Below are 27,047 nucleotides of genomic sequence, written 5' to 3' on the forward strand. Positions count from 1 at the left end.
CAGTTAGCAAGGCACACTTGTGTTCAGAATACAAATGCTATCACATATGCCCTAATGTTATGAGGCACTTACCTAATTGTGGGTTTACTTCTGTAGTTTATTCCTACTTGTTGATACAGTGTCCTCCTCCTCCTCCCAAGCTAGATGTGCAGCGCAGAGTTCATCAAATTACTATTCCCAACATGCATACGTACCAAATGAACTGCTACAGAAGAAAAATATCTTTTAATCATTTAAGCTTCAGTTAAGAACAATGCAAGACTATTTTCCCTAATTGGAATTCCGACCCTTCCCATGTCCTTCTACAATTCCTGTAGTTCTTTTCTCCACAACTAGAAACTAAAAACAGATGCTTTTTGTCTTTCATGTAAACAGCACTATTGAGAATGAGATTGGTACTTGAGGTGCAAAAAAATAAAACTAGCCAGAGGTCATGAGAAATGCAGCAATGACATTTATTGGAATTACTCCAGGCATTACATGAAAAATTTTATAAGTGAAACAGAGGATAAAGCACGTTCAGTGCATCTTATTACAAAAAAAAAAAAAAAAGGAAAAAAAAGAAAAAAAAAGAGATGTATCTGAATAACCTTGATTCTTTGTAATAAATGCTACTGCAGTTCCTGGGATTGGTTTCGTATGTACACACCAGCTAAAACTTACTCTGAACAACACTGCAAAGAACTGCCTTTTCACTTGGCATTTTTCCACCTAGGACAATATAACGTTCCTGAAATATCTAGACAGATTCCACAATTTTACACACAGTGTTAAGACCTTTCACCCTAACTGTAAAAAGAAGGATTGTTAAGTAAATCAGTATATTTAATCAAGTAAAACATCACAGAAGTAAAAAACAACAAAAACCAAACCTAGGAGACCCCAAGCCCCTAAGTTCCACAGCAGTGTGCAGCAAATCAGCATTGTTGCTCCTCACTTTCATGTTAACATAAAGCATAATATTTAGAAAGCAGTGATATTCAGTCCTTGCTTTCTAAATTGGACAAACTTATGCATAAAGACACTGCTGGATTTGGCACTTTGCTTAATTGTTTTTCTTACTAAAAAGAGTATGTCTTTCCTGAAATACAGTATAAATGGTAAGAGATAACATGAGCCACTGTAACACTCAATTAACGGTTCAGACATGCACTCCAAAGTACATGTCTATTACACATTTGTTTAAACCTTCTCATAAATTCCACTCAAAAACATTTTCAAATCTATGTGCATCTTTTTATACCTTTATAAACATATTTTCTCCCTTGAAATGATCAGAGCTTACCCCCCTTCTGCCCAGAACACAAGAATTCATGACTTTTGTTTTAAAAAGAAAACCACAAACTATTATTAAAACAGGAATAACCTGGAAAGCATTATTAAAACTACACCTGTACTTCAGAATCCCTTTTGAAATGTATACCCACTGTGTAAGCGAAAACTGAAAGGTATATAACATTTGAAACTCGCTTGGTCCTCTTGCGTGCACTTAGGCTCAACTTCCTGCAATCTGCCTCAATTTTCTCTTCAAATAAAATTTAAGAATAGCTTTCTGGCTCCCACTATGATCAGACAAGGCTCCTTGCAGTATTTCTTTGGTTAAATGAGAACGTCTTGCATGCCTGACTCTTATGACAGCAAGTCTCTTGCAGAAAATTAACATCAGGATCGCTCACTTCCTCCCGTCATCATGACCAACCCCGAGACAGGCAGAAGCAAACCGGCCAGGAAGGAAGTAGCAGTCACTGTTAGCTCTTGCCTTTACAAGTTCTGCGAGCGAGTATAGATACCTATTTCTTAGCTCTGAGTTACAGAGGCGGAGCTATGACATTATGCTTTTGGTTTCAAGTTCCAACATGCGTGTGTAATTACGTCGCTGACGACGACAGCCCAGGCAGCAGATGGCACAAGAGCTCTTTCCGCACGAACCAAGCCATGATACTTGTTCTGCTTATTGGTCTGCGCGCACAATGTCAGTAGAATTAAAAGAGAGGCACACATGAGTTCACACAGATTTTCCACAGAAGATGTGAAACATGCTGCTCTTTGGAGGGAAAATTACATTCTTTTTTGTTTTTTTTCTTCAAGTATTATTCAACATACATATATATAAAGACACGCTATCCTCGTTTTGCTACAAGACAAGCACATCCAGAGTGAATTTGCAGATCGCCATTATCTTGGCTTTGACTACTGAAATTTCTCTTTTCCTTTAGATCAACTCTAAATATACATCTACTCATCATAATTACATATAAGAATCCTTTATTTCCCCCTTGCGATTTATTTACAGAATCATAAAAAAATTAATAGCCTGAATTTGCATACTGACATTTGAAGGCCCATCTGTAGCTATGAGTGTCCCAGCACTAGTTTTGGGTAATACTGTTGCCTATTGCTAAGTCCTCTGAAAGCAGCATACTCATCTTTTCTTTCCCTTTTTTTTGAAAAAATGCTGCCTAGAAAACCTTGGTTTATGGCTTACTCCTTATTTTACTTTATTATTTGGGTTGTAGTTTACTTCCTTCAGGAGCAGTTCACAGTCAGACAAGACTTCCGCTGGCAAATACTTCATTATCTGCTCAAGAGTCTTTTGATATGTTATCTTCTCCTGTTCCAGGGACTGAATTACAGTCTTCATTTTGTTCTCTCGAGTCAAAATAGTCTCCAGGTTGGATTCCAGACTCTGAATTTTAGCATGAGCAACCTGTAAACAACAGCATTATCTTTATAATAAATTAGAGACGTTCTGAATAACCTTTTTTTATATTACGACATGCTATATAATATGGGAAGAACTTTAATTACATAGATGTTTCTAAAAGACATCTGTGTAGGCAGATGATACAAGGAATGCCTGCTGTGTATCATACACAGAATCTCCTTATAGTAACCAGACCAGATCAATCTGAAGGATTCCCAAAAGCTTTACAGAGGGAAGGAGACATGCAAGTTGCAGCAAGCAATGGACAGTTGAGAGTAACAAGGAACTGGAGCTGCAAGGAGAAAAAGGAAATCAGCAGCTATAGTAGAACTGGAAGAGACAACTTGTCTGACAGTGACGGAGCAATGGGAACCCTATGTAATAAAGTAAATTAGGATGGAGATTAGAGGGAAACAGAACCTCAGTGTTAAGTCTAGAGGCAGACAGTGTTCACTATTTCCCAATAAAAGACTTATAGCTGCTTCTGGGAAACAAAAAACCATGACTAGTCATCAGAAACCCTGGACCTCAGCAGTAGCAAATGTCTCTCTGTGAGAGGTGGGGGAATTCCGAACGTTCCCAGGAAAAGGCCCAAGCAAAGGAATGAAGAAGGTATACAAACAAAAAAATGAAGAGGTTAAGGAATTGAGGAAGATGTGTTATAGCATAGCACTCTGGAAAAACAGAAGAGCATTGATAGAGCCTTTCAAATCAGTCACTCATATTTATTCTATGTCCTTGGTGCATTTTCAGAACAGACATAAAAGCCCAGGTAGCCGCAAATAAAATAAATAACTAATAATAATACTAGTAAAAAACCCAAATGATCCCTGTTTTCAATACCAAAAGAAAATAGCACAACACCCTGAGGCCATAAACACAAAAACTAGCTATTGGCTGAATCATAGAAATGATCTCTCCATGAGTTTGTAGTCTTAAATCATTTACCTGCAGCTTCTCCAACAAATCCATGTTTTGTCTCTTCAGATGACTGTTTGCCCTCTCCAGCTTCTCCAGGGGTTCACCTTCATCACAGGGATTCACATTTTCCTGCAGTTCATCCTGAAGAACGTGGTACTCTACTTCGTAGGCGTGGAGCTGTTTTGAAATATCCATCTCAAACACCTGCCATGAGAGAAAAAAATTATTTTTTAAACTACAATAGAGAGCACATATTCCACATGAATGTTCAGCTAAGAGGCAACTCTGCTCGATTAACTTAATGTTTTTTCCTGTTCCTCTCAAAAAGTATTTTAAGGGAGAATCTCCAGTTAGAGCATTTTAGAATCTAAAGTTCTTATTGGAGCCATAATAAATCAGACTTTAGAAAAACTGGATCATCATTTTTACCATTACCAAATACCATCTCTTACTATGAGATATATCAGCAGAAAAGTCTTATATAATCCAAGAATTTTATAATATGATCAAGTCTTATCATCTCTTACTCAGGAATATTAAGAAGTTCAAGAGGAAATTTTGAAATTCAAGTCTCACCAGCTTGTGATAGGAGCAGGATCACACTATGAGGAATAATAATCTAGGAATATCCGATCTCCACCCTCAAAACTGGATCTCTTGACTCCAAGTGCCCATTTACAGACTTTTACAAAAATACTCTTCATGGTTACAGTTTCCCTGTGCTCTGTCTCTCCGTGAAGATACACTATTTTCTTGTTGGGATGCTTTGGTAACAAAGCATTGTGAAGACTATGGAATTGAGCATCTAACAGTGATGAGACCACATGACCCTTACCTGTTTACACATCTAGTCACAGCCTCTCAGCTTCTGAAAGTTACCAAATAGTTTAGGCTAGGAAAGGAAGGATGTCTACAGTGACATTAATTTTGTTCCTTGTTCTAGAGATTACAAACATTACAGCAACAGAGCACACACACACACACAGACCCCCCAAACAAAACAAATTCTGCATTACCTTCACTGTTCTTTAAGTAATTCAAATGAGGTAAACTTTAAGTTACATACGGTGTTCAAACTGGGCAAGTGCCATTTTCCTCTATGAGGCTACCTGGTCAATTTTTTGTGTACTGTAGTCCTGCATGATGTCTACATATTTCTTTTATTATCCACTATAAAAGGATGGTCTTGGGAATTACAGCTCTGAGACAGCCAAACGACCCCGTTCAGCCAGCCTAGGTGTAGGAGCAATACGATATAGGCAGTCTACATGTGCACGCAGATCCAGAAGGCTATTCAGCATGAGACCACACCACAGGCAAGCAGGCAGCCTTCATCTCAGAGCTGAACTGACCTGCATATAACCACAACCACCTCTGCTCAGGTAAGATCACCCATCCTTTACTCAATCAGTCTTGTCTTTGCACAAAGCCACTTTTACCATGCTCACCACAGCACAATTGCTCTGCAACCCACGCAGACCACAGACAGAGATTTAATTTCTAATAACATCAAAAATATTGAACTACCATCTCTATCATCGCCAGAATCAGTGAGTTGTGAAGATAGACGCTGAAGTGCCTGATGCTGGTTTAGCACAGCAATCACAATCACTGCAATAAGGGAATGAAGATTTACATGTCATCTAAAAATGAATTCTTAACCGACAGCACCTGAAATACACAAGCATAAACCAAACCACAGGAATGCATCAGTGTTAACTGCACTCCTGCACATGGATGTGGTTTTCTAGAACTCTTCTATTACCTCCAAACTGCAACCTGAACAGGAAAACTGCTCAAAAAACCCCTTCACAGTTAAGGTACTGTACTGAGGCTTACTTTCAATTTGCAGCTTCGGTGCAGAGGAAGATGATGTAGAGACATGAAGATCCCAGCCACTGACAGTATTTCACAAGAAGCTTTTCCTATACCAGCATCAGTAGTTCTTTGTTTCTCTTCTATTCTCACCCTAAAAGTGATCCCGAGGAGGATGGAAGCTGCCCCCACAACAGAACAGCAAAAGTTTGCCTGACCTTGATTTTATTACGTATCATGAAAACAGGGCCTCACCAACCTCCTAACTTGTAGAATTTTAAGTTGGAAGTATCAGCAAAGTTCCCATGGGGGTACCTGGCCCCGTGCAACCAGAAGTCAGAAGGATCAGGAGGAGAAGTTGCTGTGATGCTGCCTCTTCCCACCATGGCAAGTTGCGGTTCCTGTCACAAACTGCTGGACTGCCCACCCGCTAGCAGGGAGCAATAGCTGGCTTTAGGTTTGGAAAATAGGCTACTTTTACCCTTCTGATGGTGATGTGAAATTTATAAGCAAAGTCATGTTTTCCCAATATCTGAGGCACGAAATAACCTTTGTACTAAACCCTGAGGTAGCAACTAAAGTCTTGCTAGAATTGCAGTTCAAAACCCATTGAAATCAGCTCATATCCTATTTCCATACAAGTTAGTGGGAAAATTACTCATTTGCATTTAAAACCAAAAGGAACACACTGAGAGGACTTTTACCTATGCCTTGGGCATGATTCATTTAAAGTACACTAAAGGGGGGGAGGGGGGGGGAAATAAAGAGCAGTGAAAAACAACTTACCTGAGTAATAATTTTTTCCATTTGAGGGTGAGTCATATCTGGAATAGTGGTTTTAAGAAAATCAACAGTGTTCTCAAAACTCTCACATCCCATTATAGATGTTTCTTGACTGCTAAGTAGGCTCAGTGCTACTTTAAATATGACTTCTGTTCCTTGAAGAAAAATAATATCTAAAAAAGAAAGTAATTGAAGTATCTTGAAAACGTGAACTAAAGTAATTGGGTAAATACATGTATTTGCTGGGATGTTCTTTGTAATCAATCATAACGCATATTTATTCAGTTCAGAAGTGCAATCTGTCTTATTTCAACATGAGGTTAAAGCATATAAAAAGCATTTTCTGTCACCTTACAGACATGAGAGAGCATTAAAGAAAATACAACATGCCTGTTACGTCTGTAACTGTTACCTGCAATAAGCATTTCATTATTGTCTACTGCAAACTATAGACTGTTAGCTAACTGTTAACTGGTTTTAAGTGTATTTATGATTGAAAAGCAATTGGGAAGTGGATCACAACACAACATACTGAAGTTTTACTGTTTTCTACAGGCAAAAGCTAGTCCTTAAAAAATGATCATGTAGATTTCATAACCAAACACATTATTCTCAAAATCCACAGCAGTGATCACATCGGCTGTAATTTAAGCCCAAAACCCTTACTTTGAGGTATAACTACGTGAATGTGAGGGTGAAGTCCGGGCTCTGCAGAAGTCAGTAGATACAGACTGTACAGAAACGGGAAACTTGTTCAGAGTAACTAGAAACTGTCTTGGTGGCAGTGGTGGAGTTGCAGTTACAGAGGTGAACACAGCACATGAGCAGTTCAAATAAGCCTCCTGTACTGTTGGCTCTGTCACACCACCAAGAGCAGGGCTCCATGACTGAATAAACTCAACTTCTGATCCTGACGCTGAGACATTATCACTGGCGCTAATCCAGTATCAGAGGGGAGCACCAGGACACTCGTGAGGCAGCCATCTCACTCATACACAGTTCCTAAAGGTCTCCCTTCTCAAGTCTATGATGCACATTCAAGCAGCATAATTCGTGATGGGTGGACACTAACCATCTGTTAGTGATATCTGACAATGGCCCATAAGACACCAAAGATGCAAGAATCCAAAGCATTAGGAAGTAAAACAACTCAGTGATTTTGATTTTTAAAATGGGAACATGCCTTGCTCTGCTTGTTTACAAAGAAAAGAATGCTGACGCTCCCCACCCTTAAAAAATTTGTTTTCCAAATTCAAAGCCTACTGAAAACAAAAAAAAAAAGAAAAGAACAGTTCAGCCTTGAAAAACAAATCAAAAAAATCCAAAACACTTGAGTGTCCCAGTATTCAATAATCTCACTGGGAAAGAGAGGTACCAATCGTGCATACCACTGAAAAACAGATACACCAGTCATTGGTTCACCTAAAGAGCAGTCAGAAAAAGTTTACTGTAAAAGGAAAAAAACCTCTGTAATGGAGAAATCACTGGGTCAAAAAAAAAATGAAAACCAAAACCAAAAAGCCTCTCTTCCCCCCCACCCCCCCCCCCACCAAACAAATTAAAAACCTAGCTCACTCCATTAATAAAACATGAGACAGAAGTTGAATTTCATCAGAAAAGACAAAAGGTGTTGTATGAAAACAGAAAAATCAAATGGGAAAAAAGTCTGATTCAAGAGGAAGTACACGGCATATGCTCCCAGTTTTTTGGTGCGTATCTAAGCACATTGAGTTTTATATTAACATGTAATTTTTTTTACATGTATCTGCACTACTAGAGATTTGATTAAGCTGGCAGCTCTTACTGATAATAAAAGAACACAAACCCAGGTACCTGACATGCTGATAATGTAAACACTACAAGGCACAATCAATATTTAAGCTTCTGCACTATCTGAAGAGGAGTCATGAAAAAACCCTCTAAATGGAGTAAGAGGCATTCTAAGACTAGGGAACTATTCAATACATACATGAATACCTGAACCAGCCTTTAAGTTCAAGTTTATTTTGAATTTTTATTAGAAACCACTTTAGAATCAATTATTCAGAAACATGTTCTTGAAAACCAATGCATTCTCTTTTTTCAGTTTGCAAGATGAACTTTTCTATAGATATAAATGGAACACTTGGTGCATAAAGTACATTTGCAACAATAAATGTCCTGCTGTTTACCCATCAGAAGTCTCTTGGCTAATAACAGTAGACATACTTAATTGCTCAAGTCTAATGTTTCAAAGAATACATTTCAGTTTTCCTTTTTGAAAAGGAGCTGACATCCCACCATGAAGAGCATTGCTACTTGCCACCCAAAATAGTCACCCCAAATGTCCCAAGTATGTAGAAAACTAATCCCTGAGAGTTTCAAAACACAATGGACAACATTGTTCTTTTTATTATTGCAACAGAATAAACTTTCTTACCAAATACTCTGGCTACAAATCCTAATGGAAATTGAGATGCGAACAATGTAAGAAACCACGGTGCAGCATAAAGACTGGGACTGATCTCATTTTCTTCAAGATGATTATACAGGTCTCTGTGATAATCATGAAGGAGCCTTGAGAGCTGATACATCTGAATCTACAGTGCATGAGGGGGTTGCAGGGGGGAAAAGAAGTAGAGAAAGAAAAGTTCAGCTTTACTTAAGTTTTCCACACCATTCACATTCCACTTGAGGGAAAGAAACTCTAGTACAGACGGCACTGTAAAATGAAGCTTAATTGTTGCCTAGGGCCTCAAGTGATTTCTACTCACACATAAACAACCCACCCCTAATGAATTAAAACCAACACAGCAGTCAATAATAAATAAGAGTTTGAACCTGATTATTAATGAAATATCATTTCAGATTCACAGGCTTAAAGTAAGAAGAGAATATATTGATCTAACTTTATCAACAAACCAGAGCATTCAGTCTTGCAGCAATGAAAGTAGAAGTACCTCTTTTAAGATGCCAAAACTCCCCATTATAGAGTTGAACTATTTCTGGCTAAATTTACACATTTCAGCTTTCATCCTTTGAATCTTGGCAATAATTTTGCTGCATTTAAAACTCCTCTGCTACAATCATCACTTTAGACTGCCTCTGTCCCCACAAAGTTCATTAGATACAGTGGTCATTAGAGGTGTACCACATACATACTTCCCAACAAACCTCCAACATGCCAGCGGTCCAGAAAAATTTAAGATACCGATACACAAAGTGCTGTTATACAACCTGTAAAAGGTTGCAAAGCAAAATGGTTAGAAGTTGCTACTCATTGCCAGAAATATCACTTTCTGCCAAATTATTTCCTTGCCATTTTGATAGTTTATATTCCCTAGTAAGTCACTCACAGCACAGGCCAATGCTTCCGTCATAAAGCAGAAGATGGATGAGAAGCAGACATATATTGATTAGTTGTCAGGTCCAGCTTTGCTGTCAACAGTGCCTTATGCTTCAGGTGAATCCATTCCTCAATAAGAAAATTATTTCTTGGATCCATCTACTTTCCTACTTTTAGTGGTTATGATTCTTCCCCACCAAAATCTGACTGCACTTGAAACTATTATCAGTCAGCAGTTTCCGCAAGCAGACAGATCACTTCTCATTAAGACAAATTAGCTAAATTTGTGCATGCGTTTTGAGTTCTTACATTAATTGCCAAAGATAATAATTAAGCACTGTTTGGACAGCATTGATACAAAATACATTTACATGTGAAATTAGAATAGTACTGCAGAGGCCATACACCAATTGGATGAGTTAATTATGAACTAAGGATCTAGATTACTACTTTTTCCAGATAACAATTAAAAATGTAAGTCAAATAAGTTTTCATTATCCTAAAGAAACATACAATGCTTGTCTGCTCAGGACAGAAGCTAACTCTGCATGTAAGCTTACTTGTGTTTCAGTATTGTAAATGCGAAAGAATTTGCAAGTACTCTACTCCTGTTAAAAAGCAAAACAAAGGGTTAGGCTTTAGTGAGATCCTTTAAGTCATCCTCAATAGTCTAGTTTGTCTTGAGCAGACAAAACTTGTACTTTTGTCTAGAACAGAGTAACTGCCTAGGAGCAAACTGTGGGGTAAAGAGAGGTCATTTCATTTAAAGGGCAAACAGTACTACAACCAGTGACCTTTCTCGAACGTAAAAAGTGTTCTTCCTAAGAGCTTCTGACAATGAAATTTTCAGACTCATTTAAATCAAAAGGTAAAATCCTGGATCTCTGAATGTTCCCAAATCATCAGAAGTTCTTGACAGTCTACAGCTGCAGTATAACATACAAACACTAAGACAGCATCTTCTAGGCGAAAAAAATCCCACAACCATGCATTTATCACACTTAGACCCCACTGGTTCAAAACTTATTGGGGGGTTGGGGGGGAACAGGGAAGAGGCAGAATGATGCTCTTTATGACTCTGTGGCTTTTCACCCTTAATTGATCACAACAAACGTCTTATAGTATACTTACAGTCACAGTAAAACACTCCTCTCTACCATTTTTTTGAATAAGCATATACAATTTCTTTAACTACAATCTATTCTATTTTTCTGGACATTTGCCAAATAAGCACCTAAAGTGACTGGTCATGAAAATTGGACTGAAACTCCTACTTCAGTTTTTATGTAATTATAAGTGTTTGCTATGCAGGGAGCATGGGAAAAAAAAAAAAAAAAAAAAAGACTTTTGTATCTGCCTCTTAGTTTTCTCTTTCTCAAATGTGGATTACAAGATTTAGCTCAGCAGTGGCATATCCCTTTATAATAACTGGGGCTTAGAGCATATAGTTATTTAAGTTAGTGGACAGTTGCATCCCAAGGTGGAAGTTTTGTCAGACTTTAAACTGTGAAGTTTATACAGATCTGATTTTCTGTCTCCTTCCAAAACAGCCTTGAGTATCTATAGCTAGCTGTTGAAAGACTAATATTGCAGAACATGCATCGTTTCTCAGCCAAAATAAAAAGATTAAAAACTGGTCTGTTGTCTTGCTGTGTTGAGGGTGGTGAGGCAGAGGACGATGAGAGAGGTGCAAATGACAAGGCAAGACAGAGCAGCCCCAAGTACAAATGCCTGCGGAGTACCCTGACCGGCCACTGGGTGTCACTATTGATTTGCCTTGGAGTTACAAGAGAAAAATCTACATTTCGGTGCTCGTGGACTGAAGAAAAATAAAATCAGATTTATTTTTAATCTCCATCTATACAGACGCAGACTTTCCAAACAGTAAATGGTGGGGATGCGTGACAGGAAAATTCTGCAAGTTCTGAACTTCTCTGCTTGCAAACTGAGAGGCAGAGAGGGGTTCGACAACAACTGCATGCACCTCACAACTTCCAAAACCACGTAAGAACCTTCATAAGGCCCTGAAGAACGAGCAATCTCGAAGAGCTCAAAACTCATTTAAAACTCTGGTTTGCTTTAGTAGGAACAACTGACTTACCTGTAGTGACATCATGTCTGGCCTGTACTGTTTACGGAAGCCAAGGTCATACATGAGGAATTTCAGCATTTCAAAGGCCTGTTCTTCACTCATATGTAGAAGCAGCACTCCAGCTACAAAGCTGATACCTTGACAATAACCCACTTCTTTGTCCAGCAAAGAGTACGCTTTCAGGAGATTAAAGAGTGATAGCTGTCCTGCTCCGAGGTGGGCAGAAAAGTAAGGATGCGTAGGGAATGTCCGTCCTGACATAAAGAGAAAAGAGTAATCACTACTCAGTTCTCCTCAAAAAATCCTAGATCCATCTGCCAGCACTTCTTTCTTTGCTTTCATATGCAGGTTGACTTTAGTCAGATCAATCTGTACTTTACCACCAATTTTAGACAGTATCCATTGAGCTAATATAATATTCTCATCTGCATTGAGCCAGCAGAAGCAACTGCTTGATTTCTCTTTTCAGACAGATGTATAAGAGCATAAATACAAACAGCATAACCTCAGAAAACATCTGCTTAGAGGACATTAAGTGGCAAGCACAGAATGCATCCTGACATAGGAAGTGGTGCTGATACCTCCCTCCAACAACAGCTTCCATTAACTTTGCTGTGTTTTTACTCAAAGACCCATGAAACAAGTCAGAAAAACCTCCCAGCTACAAACAGACGTACCTAGATCTACAAGGATGGCATGCTGTTGTGCAGTCAGTTGTTTCAGCAGTTCTTTGTAAGAGACATCGGGAGGCTGCTGCTTGTTTGGCAGTCTGTGTCTGACTCGATGCTGCACAGCCAAAAACTGCCAAATTTCTCCCCGACGACTTTTTGGTACACCTGCAGGTCAGTCAGGAAAAGAAGAGGCCTAAGCAGGGCCATGTTTTTATAGTGCTATAACACAAGAATTTGCTTTGTCATAACCTTGGTCTATTATAACCTTGGCCAAACCACTCTGGAAGATCCCTTACAAACAGTCAGCTTGAGAAATTGTCTGCTCTGCAGTGTATTCACTCACCAGCCACAGTGCAGTCCCACTAACTAAACATTAACTACAAACTAACAGTACCTACACTGGGCAACTACGGTACCAACATCACTTGTTCTGCCACTTCTGAGCTGCTACAGCCTCCAGCAGGAGAAGATGCACAATTACACACAGAACGCAGTCCAGCCTGTTTAGAAAGGCTGAACTAAATTCACAGGTATAAAACACAGCGAAGTCCACCTCCTCTTCCCCTTTCCAAAGGGCTGCTCATATCAGTCCACAGGCTCGGAGAAAGATGCACAGACTATAAAATGCTCAGTTCAAACCTAAAAGCATTAACGCTGCACACCAAAGGAAGGACACAGAACCACTCATACTGAAAGGCATCATTTCTCTCAAGTCAGCCAGGCATCTGTGAAAGCATAAACTAAATTAAAATACTACTTTTGGACTTTCACACACATCCCCCTTCGAAATCTGACTCTGTAAACTGACCTTTGAAAGCCAAAATGAATTGACAACTCTCCTAATACTTTCCAGGCAAATAATTATTTAACAGAAGTTAGAAAAAGCATATCCTTGTTCCCAACTCTGAACTGCAGCCCAGCAGCAGAAGATAGGGCAGCAAGGTAAAGTAATTTGCTTGCAGTCTTCTGCGTGTCCCTAACAGGAACCACCTTATTTCTACCACACTTTCCTTCAGAAGCAATTTAAACTTCCCTTCTGTACCACAGCCAGATTACACTGAAATACTATTTTTCAGCATCTGTAACACTGACGTGAGCTTCTATGGAGGAGAGCACAGTGGTGCAGACTCCACATCTGCATTACACTAACGAGGCCCTATGGCTCCCCTTCTGGCCTATGGCTAGGCCACAAAAAGATCTTCAAGCCAAAATCCTCAGCCTTTCACTTAAGGAAATAAAATACTAGAAGACCATATTCTGACTCCCCAGAGCTTGGCTGCGATTACCCTAGGGTTTGGGCACAGTCCACATTAGAGATTCTGGTCCTGCCTTCTTAGTAAGTAAGTAAAATTAGAGCATCTGAAACTGGCAGTTGGATAGCAGCCATGGACCAGAAATCAGAAGGTCACAGTGTTAGCTGCGGAAGCTCCAAGTTTAATCTTCAGTCTAATAATACATGGGCACAAGACACTACTTCCAGGAGTATGAATATACATATTTCTGCATTGCTGACATTGTTAGTTGCAGGCACAGCACAACCTATTTTCTGTTTGGCAACAGGAGGTGGGTCCATTTGTAGAAAGAAGGCAATTTTTTCATAATTTTGTGCTACTGGAAAAACCGTACTGCTGGCAGATTTCCTTCAGTATCAAAAAGGAACAACAAAAAAAATCTATCTTCAGACTTCATAGTTAAAAGACACAAATACCTTCTTTCAAAGTGGAATGAATATCTTCCATGTCACATCGGATTTTGGCTCTGCAGTTCAGCAACTTCTTATCCCAAACATTTATGACATCTTTCTGACATGTACCAACTTCATCATAGTCCAGTTTTACTTTTCTTGATTGGAGCTCATCTCTGCTTGCTAGAACACAAAGAAAGAGCACACAGAAAAACAGAACATCAGAAAATTATATAAGACATCAAATATGCAAACCCAATTCAAGTTAGATATATCTACCTGATAATCTGTCTAGGGATAAATACACCTTCTACAATTTATCAGTTGTTAGCTGAGATGGGGCCAGTCTTTTGTCATAAGATCCTGCAGGCAACAATTTAGCTTCTGTTACTGGGCCATGAACATTAGTAATCATGCAGTACATGAAAACATTTTCTAAGGCTTAGGGCAAGAAGAAAAACCCACTCACCACAACTTCACCACATCTGCTGCTTCTTCTAACTGCAAAAACACCTTTGATAATTTTTTCTCTTGTTTATATTGAACATTACGATTGTTTTAGTATGGAAAGTCCCAACCATATGAATGTTTCTATTAGAGATTTAGGCAAGCAAGCAGGCAAGTCTTCTAAACTGGAGTCTGTCACGTTGGCTCCAGTTTTTATGTGTTCCTTAAGACAGTGGCAAGAGCTCTTGGCCCTGCTACCTGGCATCATCAAACTGACAAGAAGGAAACAGAATGAACCACGTGAACCATATCCAGGAAGGTATATCTGGGCTGAGCACAAAACTGGTGTTGCTGTAAACTTAAAAGGTTTGTTGAATAGAACTTTGCAAAAGAATAGAATATTACTGAGAATTAACTGTGGTTATTTTACTACACGATACGCATGCAGAAAATCACTCCCAATTCCTCATACTACTAGTGTAAAAAACTAGAATGAAGACCTGAATGTGTCTTAACTTACAGAGATAGGTTTAATTATCATTGGACTGAATTGTACATTTCACAACATGACCTCTGAAAGCTGCAAGTGGTTTATCCCAAATTTGCCTTGATCTGCATGCAGTACTCGCTCCTTGGAGGAGACTCCTTCCTCTTAACAGTTGTATCCCTGTCCCCATCATCACCTCGAGGTGAAAGCAAGCTCTCACGTTTTAATACAACCTGCAAAACAAAACAATCTGTTCCTTTTCCTAGTTATCTCGCTTTGGACATAGCCAGTACTGAATGAATCCATAAGATCACTGCCTAGCCCACTCCAAAACATAGGTGACATTATTTCTAGAAGTTGTATGTTACACCTCTGAGATCCTATCTGTTCAAGACTACAGAGGGCTTTGTATAAACAACTATCGTGCAACGTGCAGCACACTCCCATAAAAATGGGAATGTGATCTTGCCACAAGAATCTGCAGTCCAACTGGGACAATTTTAAATGCTACCTTATTGCTTTATGATTTAATCTGAGAATGCTCACTCATAAGCAATATATGACAGATTCAAGACAACAGTAACATATTTCAGTGTGACAACGAACTCCAGGATTAAGTGCATAGGTTATCTTTCTCTGAACAATACTCTGGCTCTGTGGTTAACCCCACTGAAAGTCAGCAAGCTTGCCTGTTGATAGTACCTGCCTTGCCTACCATGCCACCCTTGGCTGCTTGCAACCATCTTAGTTAATGTTCTTCCTAATCATTGCTAGGTGGCCTGCTACTTTTTGTAGTTCTTGTATTTCTAGGTGATCTATTGGAAAAAGTAGTGGGAAGCTTCTCAGAAAAAAGCAAGTTTGTGCAATTCACAGAACTTACCTTCTGTAAAACAAAGAGCTAATAGTATTCAAGTCTCCTCGACAGCAAAAGGAATAGGAAAAGAAGTTCTATTAATATTTTGTAAATAAAAATCAACAAAACATTAAGAGAAAATCACTAAAAACAGTTCCACAGCAATTCCAGTTCTAAACCAGTCATATACAGCTGAATAAATTCACAGCTAGGAACGTGGCTTCAAGTAGAGAAATAGCTGCATTTCTGTTATTACATTTTACATTTCTGAGATCTACATTTAATTGCAAGCTAGGATGCCAACCACTGCACAAACCAGTACTTTTTTGGGATGCATCAGTTCTGCATATGCCTGGTCCGTAAAATGGCCCGTGTTACAGCAGCCCACAGGAAGGAAGCCTACAGATAGGCATTAAGACAGTTTACTTTTCACCCTTTGAAAATAAGGTGATGAATTCTAGCTAGCCAGAGCACCAGTTTGACTAGCAGTACTTATGAACCTGCATAGGAGATTGGAGATACGCTTCTTGGATTACAAACCAAGATGTGGGCTGGCAGGTAAGTGCCAGTTCGGAGTCTCCACTGCTGACACTCCTGTTTTCACCACAAATAATCAGGCAGGAATAACTTAGTTTCTACATATCCGTTACAGAATGGAAATAACTTACAACTAAGTCTTAAGGAACTGGACTGATTATGATTTTCAGTACCTCCAGTAACGCAGGGCAGGTACAGAGAAGAGCCTGTCCCTCAGCATCTCATACTACCAGAGGGAATAACATAAAATTAGTCACTACAGCAGATGTCCAGCTTCCCCACCCTACAACAGGAGACTAACCCATTTGCTAAAACAGTAAGTGAAGATTATGGCTGAAGTTAAAGCAGACTTCTCTGTAGATGTTCCCTATGAATCTACAAGGAGACAAACTGTAGAGAGAACGCACAAAGAAATACGCTACTTATGCAGGAAATACATTCAAGGATGTACATTTGTAGGGACATGGAAAGACTTTTGTCCTACTGTTTTTCCTTCCTCTCTCTGCCTTCTCAGTAAGCATCACTAAAGAAGGAAAAAGATTTAACTGACCTTAACAAGATCTTTATGTTTTGTTTGAAGAATCAGACTACCACATAATGAAGTTATAGACCATATAGGAGAAGATGAGGGCAGCAATTACAGAGATAACATTTGAAAATGAGAGAAAATTTTCAACTTGCACCAAAAGCTATTCATCTATTATACCGAAGAACTTCTATAAACTAGGAGAGACATTGCATACTATCTTTTATTTGTGCGAGTCTTGACCAGTCATAATAAAATATCTTAGCCAAAAGCTCAGGCAGCTGACAAGTCAGCTTGGCCAACTTCAGATCCCTCAGCAAGGGCACTCAATTTTCAGTGTACAGTGTTCATCATTCAAGAAAAGAACTTTCTGACATACTTCATGAGCCAGTTCCTAAAAATCATATTTGCATTTGAATATATACAAATTACCACTGTTATGTGGTTAACGCAGGACAGAAAGCCTGGACAGAAATCCCATACACTGCGAAGGACTGAAATGAGATACAGAGGGTAAGGTTTACCATACTTGAATGCTCACACAGCATCTGTTCTCCTGCCTCCACCTCACACTAGAATTCCTAGACTTAGCTAAAATCCAGACTGTAGAAACTTTTGCCTAATGCGCACTAAAAAAGGAAAAGTTACCTTCTTTAACTGAGGTGACTCATTAATAAGAGTTTGCAGGCAGACAAAGAACCTGGTAGACTTGAGATAGGAGTGGGTAAACACATTTTTTTCTAGCACCGTTAACCAAAAAGTCAAGAACCACATCTCTGAGGTGCCCAACACCAGTACAGTGTTCAGCTTCAGGCAGCAGAATTTGTAATAGTTTTGGGGGTATTTTCTAAGTAGCTAACCTTCCAGCTTCTGGTTTTCTTTTTCCATTCGAAGTAACAGAATTTGTTGGTGAATGGCTTTTCTCCACAGACTTTGTAGTTCTTCTGAGTTTTTCCTCTCTCCAGTTTTATCCGGACCATCCTCATTTTGCAATACTAGAACAAGAGGGTCCTCCTCGAGGGGTGGAGCAAGAGGCGATAATGGTAACAACTCACTTCCATCATGACCATCTGCAAAGAATCAGAAAGCTATTACAGGAAACTCAGATTGCTTGACATATCACAAAAATCTAAGTCACAGCAGAACAAACATAGCTGTCTTCCACATTCAGCAGTGAGATGCTTATTCCAAAGAATGCAGTTTAGCAGTAGAGAATTATTTTTAAATAAAGTGTTTTATTTAAAGGTTTTTTTAATTTTTAAAATTAAATAAAGGTAAATAAAGGGTCAGCCAGTATTTCAACCCTTTTCCCCTCTAGCTCCTTCTAGAGTTACAAAGAGGTGTTTATCCATAAAGTTTCCTTTACAGCTGAGCTTGTTTACTGCCATGATTTACCACAGGCTCTATAATAAAAGCAACTTTTTCCATCTGCTAAGATGCACTATAGGCAGTGCTACAGCACTTCATGGTTACTAAATGAAGACTTTGCCATTTACCTACGGTTGTGAATTCTGCCAATGGGACTCTATCAACAGAGCAGGATTTCAGGTATTTCAGAGTTTCCTACTTTAAATGACCTAAATTTGTAAGAATTATTAACACAATGAACAGGTGCTATGTGCGGTACAAGGACAAGGCAGAACATAACACTGCTGTTACGTAAACACGCTAGGGTAAAAATATGCAAACTGTTAAAGAGGCTATCTTTGTCAGCAAGAGGTAGTTCTTCATTTGCTTGCTACCAGCACAGCCATGGCAGATTGCAATTAATTTGATTTTGATGACAGAATCCTGTGTTCAAAGCAACAAAGACCTAAAGCCAGCTGAGTACAACTGATTTCTAGCAAGCTGACTCCCTTCGCCCTTTCATATTTTCGCATTGCAGTTCACTATAGTAATAACTATTCAGTAACAACTGCTTATTTTCTTTAAAAGCACACACAGACCTGGATGCTGCATCTTGGAAGAAGATTTATTCATAGGTGAAGCTACCTGCAGGAATATTCTCCGCCGCCAGGAGATGCGGCGAGGTGTGAGCGTGGCCCCCACAGCATTTAGAGATTCACTGCTGCAGACGGTTGATGTTCTTTTCTTTCCCTCCCCATCACTGAAGGAAAGAAAAAGCAGATGGGGTGATCAAAGTCAGTCATCTTTGGAGGTGGGGGGGGAATAAAAGTCTTTATTAAGTCTGTCTAATGTACAGCCAAACCTGCAGGAGTATTTACTGGGAAGTTTGAGAAGGTAAAGTGTGCTGTATGCGAGCTTCACCCTGAATACAGACGTGCCCAATTGTTTTCTCGTAACACAGTGCTGTGAAGTTTGCAATATATACCCCCAGGAAGAATTCATAGCATTCATGCAGTGCTCAGCTAGAAGCTTAGAATAAAAGCTAAGAGAAAAGAATGGTAATATTTCACAGAATGGTTGGGGTTGGAAGGGGCCTCTGGAGGTCATCTAGTCCAACCTCCTGCTAAAGCAGAGTCACCTACAGCAGGTTATGCAGAATCATGTCCAGGCAGGTTTTGAATGTCTCCAGAGAAGGAGACTGCACAGCCTCTCTGGGCAGCCTGTTCCAGTGCTCTGTCACCCTCAAAGTGAAGAAGTTTTTCCCCATATTTGGATGGAACCTCCTGTGTTGCAGTTTGTGCCCATGGCCCCTTGTCCTGTCACTGGACACCACGGAAGAGAGTCTGGCCCGTCCTCTTGACACTCGCCCTTAAGATATGCATTGACAAGACCCCCTCTCAGTCTTTTCTCCCCCAGGCTACAGAGTCCCAGCTCTCTTGGCCTTTCCTCATAAGGGAGACACTCCAGTCCCCTCATCATCTTAATAGTCCTCTGCTGGACCCTCTCCAGTGGTTCCTTGTCTCTGGAACTGGGGAGCCCAGAACTGGACACAGCACTCCAGATGTGGCCTCACCAGGGTAGAGTGGAGGGGGAGATTCACCTCCCTCGACCTGCTGGCCACGTTCCTCCTAATGCCCCCAGGATCCCACTGGCCTTCTTGGCCACCAGGGCACGCTGCTGGCTCATGGGCTACTTGCTGTCCACCAGAACTCCCAGGTCCTTCTCCGCAGAGCTGCCTTCCAGCAGGTCAGCCCCAGGCCTGTCCTGGTGCATGGAGTTGTTCCTTTCCAGGTGCAGGACCCTACACTTGCCTTTGTTGAACATCATTAGGTTCTTCCCCACCCAATTCTCCAGCCTGTCCAGGTCTCACTGAATGGCAGCACAGCCTTCTGGTGTACCAGCCACTCCTCCCAGTTTTGTATCATCAGAAAACTGGCTGATGATTCAGCCAGTTCTCGATCCACCTCACTGTCCACTCATCTAACCCACACTTCCTGAGCCTATCTATGAGGGTGTTATGGGAAACAGCATCAAAAGCCTTGCTGAAGTCAAGACAGATAACATCCACTGCTCTCCCCTCACCTACCCAGCCAGGCATTCCATAATAGAAGGCCATTAGGTTGGTCAGGCATAATTTCCCTTTGGTGAATCCATTCTGACTGCTCCTGATAACCTTCTTTTCCTCCACATGCTTCCAGATGACCTCCAGGATGAAGCTGTTCCATGACCTTTCCAGGGATGGAGGTGAGACTGACCAGCCTTTACTGGGTCCTCCTCTTTGCCCTTTTTGGAGACTGGAGTGCCACAGGCTTTCCTCCAGTCCTCAGGCACCTCTCCTGTCCTCCAGGACCTTTCAAAGATGATGGAGAGCGACTTAGCAAATAACATCTGCCAGCTCCCTCAGCACTCATGGGCGCATTCCGTGGGGACCCATGGATTTGTGGGTGCCAAGTTTATCTAGATGATTCTCCTCAACCAAGGGAAAGTCTTCCTTCAGTGACTCCACGTTCTCTGTATCTTTCATCACCAGGGCACCCATCTCATTCAGCAGTGGGCTCACATTTTCCTTAGTCATCCTCTTCCTACTGTTGTACCTGAATAAGCTCTTCTTGTTGTACTTGACATCCCCTGCCAGATTTAATTCCACACAGACCTTAGCCTTCCTCATTGCATCCTTGCATATATAGGAATTCTGACGTTCCTATGTTCCTCCCGAGTGGCCTGTCATTTTTTTCACATTCCATTAACTCTCTTCTTCTGTTTGAGTTTTGCCAGAAGCTCCTTGCTTATCCATGCAGGCCACATAGAAATGTATTTACATAATGATTTTAAGAGTAGCTTATGTTTCTGGAAGAGGCAAGGAGAGGATACAAGGAAGCTTTGCTGGGAGATCATTATAAGAGGACACCAAGCACACTTCTCTACTGACTATTGCCAACGGAAAGGACATTTAGCTTTCGTAAATACTTGAGCCACTTTCAGAAATATTTCAGCATTTTGCATCTGTGGTAGTAAAGTAGGTACACAGATCTCATATAGCAAAGGGTATGTTAATTATCCATCATAAATCCTTCCATGGAACGTCAACAGCATGACACACACTTACAGGCTTCTTGGGAAGACAGCATCAAATATGCAGAACTGTGTCTGCAGCTTCATCTTCATCACAAGGAAAACTGCCAGATCAACGCAGCAGTAGCTACACCCAGACCTTCATTCTGTGAAGAATTCTCATGATACAGTGTAAAGTCCCTAAAAAGAGTTAGATGAAAGGAAAGCCTAGCATGTTAAGTGTTCACTACATTTTTAGTGGTAGGTCAGATGCAGATAACTGCATTTGCCAGCTGCAGTCCGTCTCCCCACGCGTGGCCTCCACAAAAGGAGAGATCTGCAAGGGAAGCAGACTACGAAGTTTCACCTACACGAGTCTAGCAGCTAGATCATCTCAATCAGCACTTTTCGTATCAAATACTCTGTGCTGAATGATAACGCACCAAGCTAGAACTGGCCTCTTTGGCGATCAAAGCTGTCCCTGTGCTAATGATCTGCAACAGCTCCTTGACATCTGTAAGCCTCAGTGAGAAAACTGGACTCACTACCATACACAGGTATCAGACCTTGCTTCCATATCCTGGCAGGGAAATAATTATGTCTTGAGGTTCGCTTACACAGCATTAGGCACCACCCCTGCCCTCCCCCAAGAACAGTGCTAAGGACTGGGAGCCCTGGATAACAGACAGCCTGAATTATTCTCTACTCCCGATTTAGCTTCTACAGTGCCACAATTCCCTATGCATCATACTGTTAGTAGGTGATCTCGGTAGAGCCCCGTGTTGCACTAACCAAAACAGCAACAGAAAACTCTGAAAATCTTTGGCCAACTTACAGAGTCTTTCATGATGGGGTAACCAATGCTTGTGCTAGCCAAACATCAACTACAAAACTAATAGAGTCTAGAGGTGTTTTCCAAAGGTATTGCAGTCCAGCAACTCTTCGAAATAAGGTATTGAGTTTGGATGTATTAATGATTATAAGTCATGTTTCTATAAATAACTGTAATGAAACTACTTCTCTCTATTTCAGGTCTTAGCTATCACATGTTAGAACACAAAACCTGAGTAATTCCAGGGCTTACTAAATAGAAGCTACGTAACAAGAGAATGAAATCTTCCTTTCTGCTGCTGTGTACAAAATCAGCTACTGTGCTCCTAAATGTGCAGGCAGTCCTAGGAATAGCGTACAATTTATAGCAGTAAAATTTACACGGAAGTCAGAATAAGACAGGGGCTATTTTAGGGTATGAAACAAAGCCGTTTATGTCATTTCAGTTGCAGAGTTTACAGTGGGATGGATTAGTCACACGTGCTGCCTCATGAAGTGTACAAATCGTACAGTTCTCAGGACCCGTATTTCTGTTGTTAAACCCTCTCTTCCAAAATCCCCCTGATATTTCAAGCAACTAACGTTAATCACTCTCTCCTTCAAAGAGCTGTATGATGAGTGATTAGAGGAAAACTTTTGAAAGTCTCATGCGCGCACCTTGCCGTATTCAATGAAGGCAAGGGCACCTGTGAAAACACCAAGATTTAGCAAAGTGAGGCTGGAAAGTGAGCAAAGGAAGTTTCCTCATTTCAAGATAGACAAGTCCCAGCCTAGTATCAGATCTAAAGGCATGAAACAACACCCTAAAGAGTAAAAGCAGGAAGAAGTCAGAGTAAAAAGATAGCATCTCCCATTCCATGATGAAATGGTTCAGAAGGCTGGTACAAAAAACAGATGAGGTAACTCGGTTACATATTCCCCACCTCAAAACAGAAGTTGCACAGTACTTACTCCCTAGTCTACAATCTCTCACACCTAAACTTAACTGGCTGGCTTGGCTCTTGGTCGTATTTGCAAGATTACTTCAGGTTTTAAAATAGCCGTGGATTTTAACAGCCGGGCAGGTAGATGCTCTGCTCAGACAGCCCAGCAACACATCATACAGATCCTCTAAAGAACATGGGGGTAAAGAAAACTGCATATCTGACCATTAGCTATCAGCTCCCTGCAAAATGAAGAGGTTTATTAAAGTGAGCAGAGAGACTAAAAGCAAAAGCAACTCCAAAACAACAGCAGCAACTTCTTAAATGGAGTTCAGTCATTGCTATGAAAAGCAGAGCAGAGTTTTCACTACCTCCCAACCTGGGGAAAAAGACTTTCACAACTTCCCTGTCAGGGCACCGATACCAAACCTCAACACAGAAAGGATAAATTCTCAAGAATTCTTAAGAAAAAACCCTGTTGTGATAACACACAGACTTAAACATCTACATGGGAAACATGTTGCAAGGTCAACTAGCAGAAATAGTCCATTCATCAATTCCAGTTTTTAGATGACGTTTTCCACTTCCAAAAGAAGTTACTACCTCAAACTCAAGAAATGTATGCATGTTCTATAAACTATGGACTGTAGAGCCTAGACACTGGGGAAAAGCAGAGGATGAGTATTTCTTGGGTTATACAGTAACATAGCCACCAAGAAGAAAAGACAGACAACTACTCTCTACAAGTTCCTGTCCTGCTGCCACCTACCAACGACTAAGTGAGACAAAATGCACCTGAGTCAATGCACTGCAAATTAAGAGATGGCAGCACATAAAATCTTAACAAATTACAGAAGAGAGACTAAAAAACTCAACTGCAAAGTAGGACATGATTGCAAGAATGGATTAAAAAAAAAAAACAACCACATTTCACTTTTATTTATTCATTTTAAGAAAATGACAACTACATTATGGTACAACTTCCACATCACAGTATTTCAGCTTGGTAAAACAGACATATGAAAGGCCAAAGTCACATAGTTCAATAGCGAAATTCCACAAAATGGAGTATTTCTGATTTTTTAATAATTTTTTTCACTTAACACACCTCCTAGGCAGCTCCTGAAAACAGTAACAATGTAATACTCTATATTTGAGACAAATGCATCACAGTTCAATTTGAACAATAATGGTTCTCCATAAGACTACTTAGCCTATGCTCCTTACCCAACACAGAAACGAAAATGCATTCATCAGTTTGTACGCGCTAAAACATGAAAAGCTATAAATTCAATATAATGCCTCCAATATCTCAGTCTGTTACACTGTTACAAGTGACAACCTAAGTACTCAAGAGTAAAGAGTACAATCATCTAAGCTTTTTATGTCAGTAACTGCAACTCAGTTTGACCAAAGCACCATCCCATTCACTATTCTATCAGATAATGCCCAGTATGAAGATGGCACAGCTAGTTGGTCAGGGGGAGAAGAAACCCCCAAAACTTGTTCAGATTACAAGCATCTTTATTGCTTGGTTTCAGTTTCCTAAATCTCTTCCCAAAACTGTTCTTCACAATGCTCCTGAAGACTGATGACTGAAAAAATCACAAAGCTACCCCATTTCTTGTTGAACTCTTTATCCAATATTTACCTAAACTGTTTTGTACTTGAGTCCATACAAGCCAACTGACTTTAGAATAAATACTGTTGTTGCTCACGCCAAGGTTTGTATTTTTCCCCAGTTCACTTTCATTTCAACTTCTTCTCTTGATTGCTTTAACTAGCAGCTACGTCAACTCAGTCTCCTCTGCAATTTTGAGGCTGAGGTGATACAAAATCTCCCAGATCAAGTACAGAAAGACAACTAACATTTCAATTCCCAGGACTTAAGCTAGCAGAAGCCTATATGTAAGCCAAATACATGAAGTATACCTCCCCTCTGGGAAGAAGAAAAACTAGTTCCAATCAGTTTACACCTCTCTATTTATTGTCACAACTGTCATATATTTTTATTCTAAATAACTTCATTCTGCTATTTTGTTTAAAGCACATTAAGTACTTACTTTTTTTCATGAGAAATGAAGCTGTTTTAAAAAAGCAATCTGTTCAAATTCAAGTGGCAATAAATCAGCTTCAATTATCCTTGCATAACAATGCAATGAAGGGAGACGGTGTGGGCTAGTGAAACCTATGCTGAAGGTTGTTCCATTTTTAAAAGCGCTGCTTTTATTTTTGTATTAAAAAACAACAAGCCAGATCCTTCTAATAGTCTAATTTTCAGGAGTAGCTGTTGAATAAAAGCCAGAAATTCCAGAAGTTACAGAAATGAAAGTTTAAAAACAGATGATGCTCTCAAATCCTCTTTGTTCACCTCCTTGTTGGCAGGATATTTTTTTTTAATCCTTATGTGTGCTTGTGTTCAATATTAAATGCTACACAACATACTTGTCAAAAGTCGAGATTATGCGACCACTTCCACCCTAGACTTCTCTCTAGACAAATGAATTGACCATGCAGTAACAACATTCTGAAGGCACATGCCAGTATCGTTTTGTTATCCAACTTTACTATACTGTTCATTCCTTAAAGCAGAAAATATATCAGTGTTTTCTCTCTTCCGCAGAAAGCATCATAGTAGTGATCATTAGAATCTGACTCAAAAAGCTCAGCCTCCCCAAAAACATTTGGGAAAAAAAGATGTGTCTTTCACCACAGTGAACTTATCTGGAGAATAATTCTTATTTTTATTTTTTCTCCTGGCTTTAGGTATCTCTAACACAGCCATTTAAATCCTAGCAAGTCAACTGAGGCTTCCTTTTTATTGGAGGTCAAGATACTTCTAGGGCATGATTCATGCTTTCTAAATGAAGATGTTCCCAGTGACAGGCACAACTGGCTGTATTAGTGTTCAGGAAGGACCACAGATGAACAGGCAGGATCAGTTCTGTAAATGTCAGAATATTAAAGACAAGCGCATCAGGATGAGAGCAACTGTGCTGCAGAAACACCAACACCTCTCCACTGACTAGATGAGAATGAAGCCGTCTACAATCAGGCAAGAGCCACTGTACCCTGTATCTCCAACACCCTAGAATCAGTTTCTGAGTTTGTGACCGTATGCCAAATGAGACGTAAATATGGATCAGGATCATCTTGTATACATCATTCAAAACATATACAACACAGATAATAAGCAGAATTGCTTTTTAACTCCCAGGTCTCCAGCTGATCCTGGCTTAGTGTTATTTGCATAGGCCCATCTGACTGCTATAAATCAAATACCTTTCTAAAATGAATTCCAAATGAAACGGGCGCTGCTCCTGCACATTGAAGTTCACCAGACCACAAGAAAAACTACCTGCTGCATCATGTGTTGTCTCAAAGTTACATGATATGAGAAGTCAGACTATAAAGAATTTTTCTCCAGTGCAATGCGGCCAGGATACACTTCTAGTAACCACGTTTATTCTTAGAGAGGAAATTGCACTGAAGTTTTAATTAGGGTTCCTAACAGTTAAACAGCTTGTAGCCTTCAGATCGTAAAGGGCTACCACGTTAACCTAACATTCACTCACATGAGCATGCTAAGAACACCTCATATTGAGCCTACTGGGACAGAAGATGGTCCTCCCTGTGAAAAATTCCCAAAGGAAAAAAAACCCAAAGAAACAAAACAAAACAACCCGTAAGAAAAACCCTACCGTAAAAAAATTTAACTTCCTCTCATTTGTAAACCTCATGGCACAACACACATTTGCAAGCTAAATCAGGGAAAGTTTAAAGAGTTTCAGCCACTGTCAGCTGGACAATATATTTCATTCTCTATTAGCCAGCTCAATTGACAGCTGGATTACCCGAGTCACTCTCATCATCAGCATTATCCATCTGGCACTTCTTTCTGACTATATCTGTTTTAATCACCTCATGAACCCAACTAGATGTCAACACTTCACCCTTGCTACTGCCATTTCCTTACCATTACAGTTCAGGCCCAGTTGCTCCCAGCGAGACCTATAGCTAATGAGATCCCATTTTCATAGGAGTTTTCAC

At 40.0% G+C, this 27,047-nt stretch overlaps 1 protein-coding gene across 1 annotated transcript in view; it reads right to left on the reverse strand.

Moving 5' to 3' along the window:
• Window positions 1-431: 431 nt before the first annotated feature.
• TBC1D4 (TBC1 domain family member 4) overlaps window positions 432-27,047 on the reverse strand; it is a 117,334-nt gene continuing 90,718 nt past the window's right edge. The window contains 9 exon segments of the mRNA XM_040584212.1: window positions 432-2,707; window positions 3,653-3,829; window positions 6,227-6,396; window positions 8,643-8,802; window positions 11,650-11,894; window positions 12,318-12,476; window positions 14,020-14,178; window positions 17,706-17,915; window positions 18,792-18,952. Coding sequence (XP_040440146.1) covers window positions 2,423-2,707; window positions 3,653-3,829; window positions 6,227-6,396; window positions 8,643-8,802; window positions 11,650-11,894; window positions 12,318-12,476; window positions 14,020-14,178; window positions 17,706-17,915; window positions 18,792-18,952 — 1,726 coding nt within the window. The 3' untranslated portion in view covers window positions 432-2,422.

Source organism: Falco naumanni, chromosome 2 (genome assembly GCF_017639655.2).
Source record: "Falco naumanni isolate bFalNau1 chromosome 2, bFalNau1.pat, whole genome shotgun sequence".
Taxonomy (NCBI): Eukaryota; Metazoa; Chordata; class Aves; order Falconiformes; family Falconidae; genus Falco; species Falco naumanni.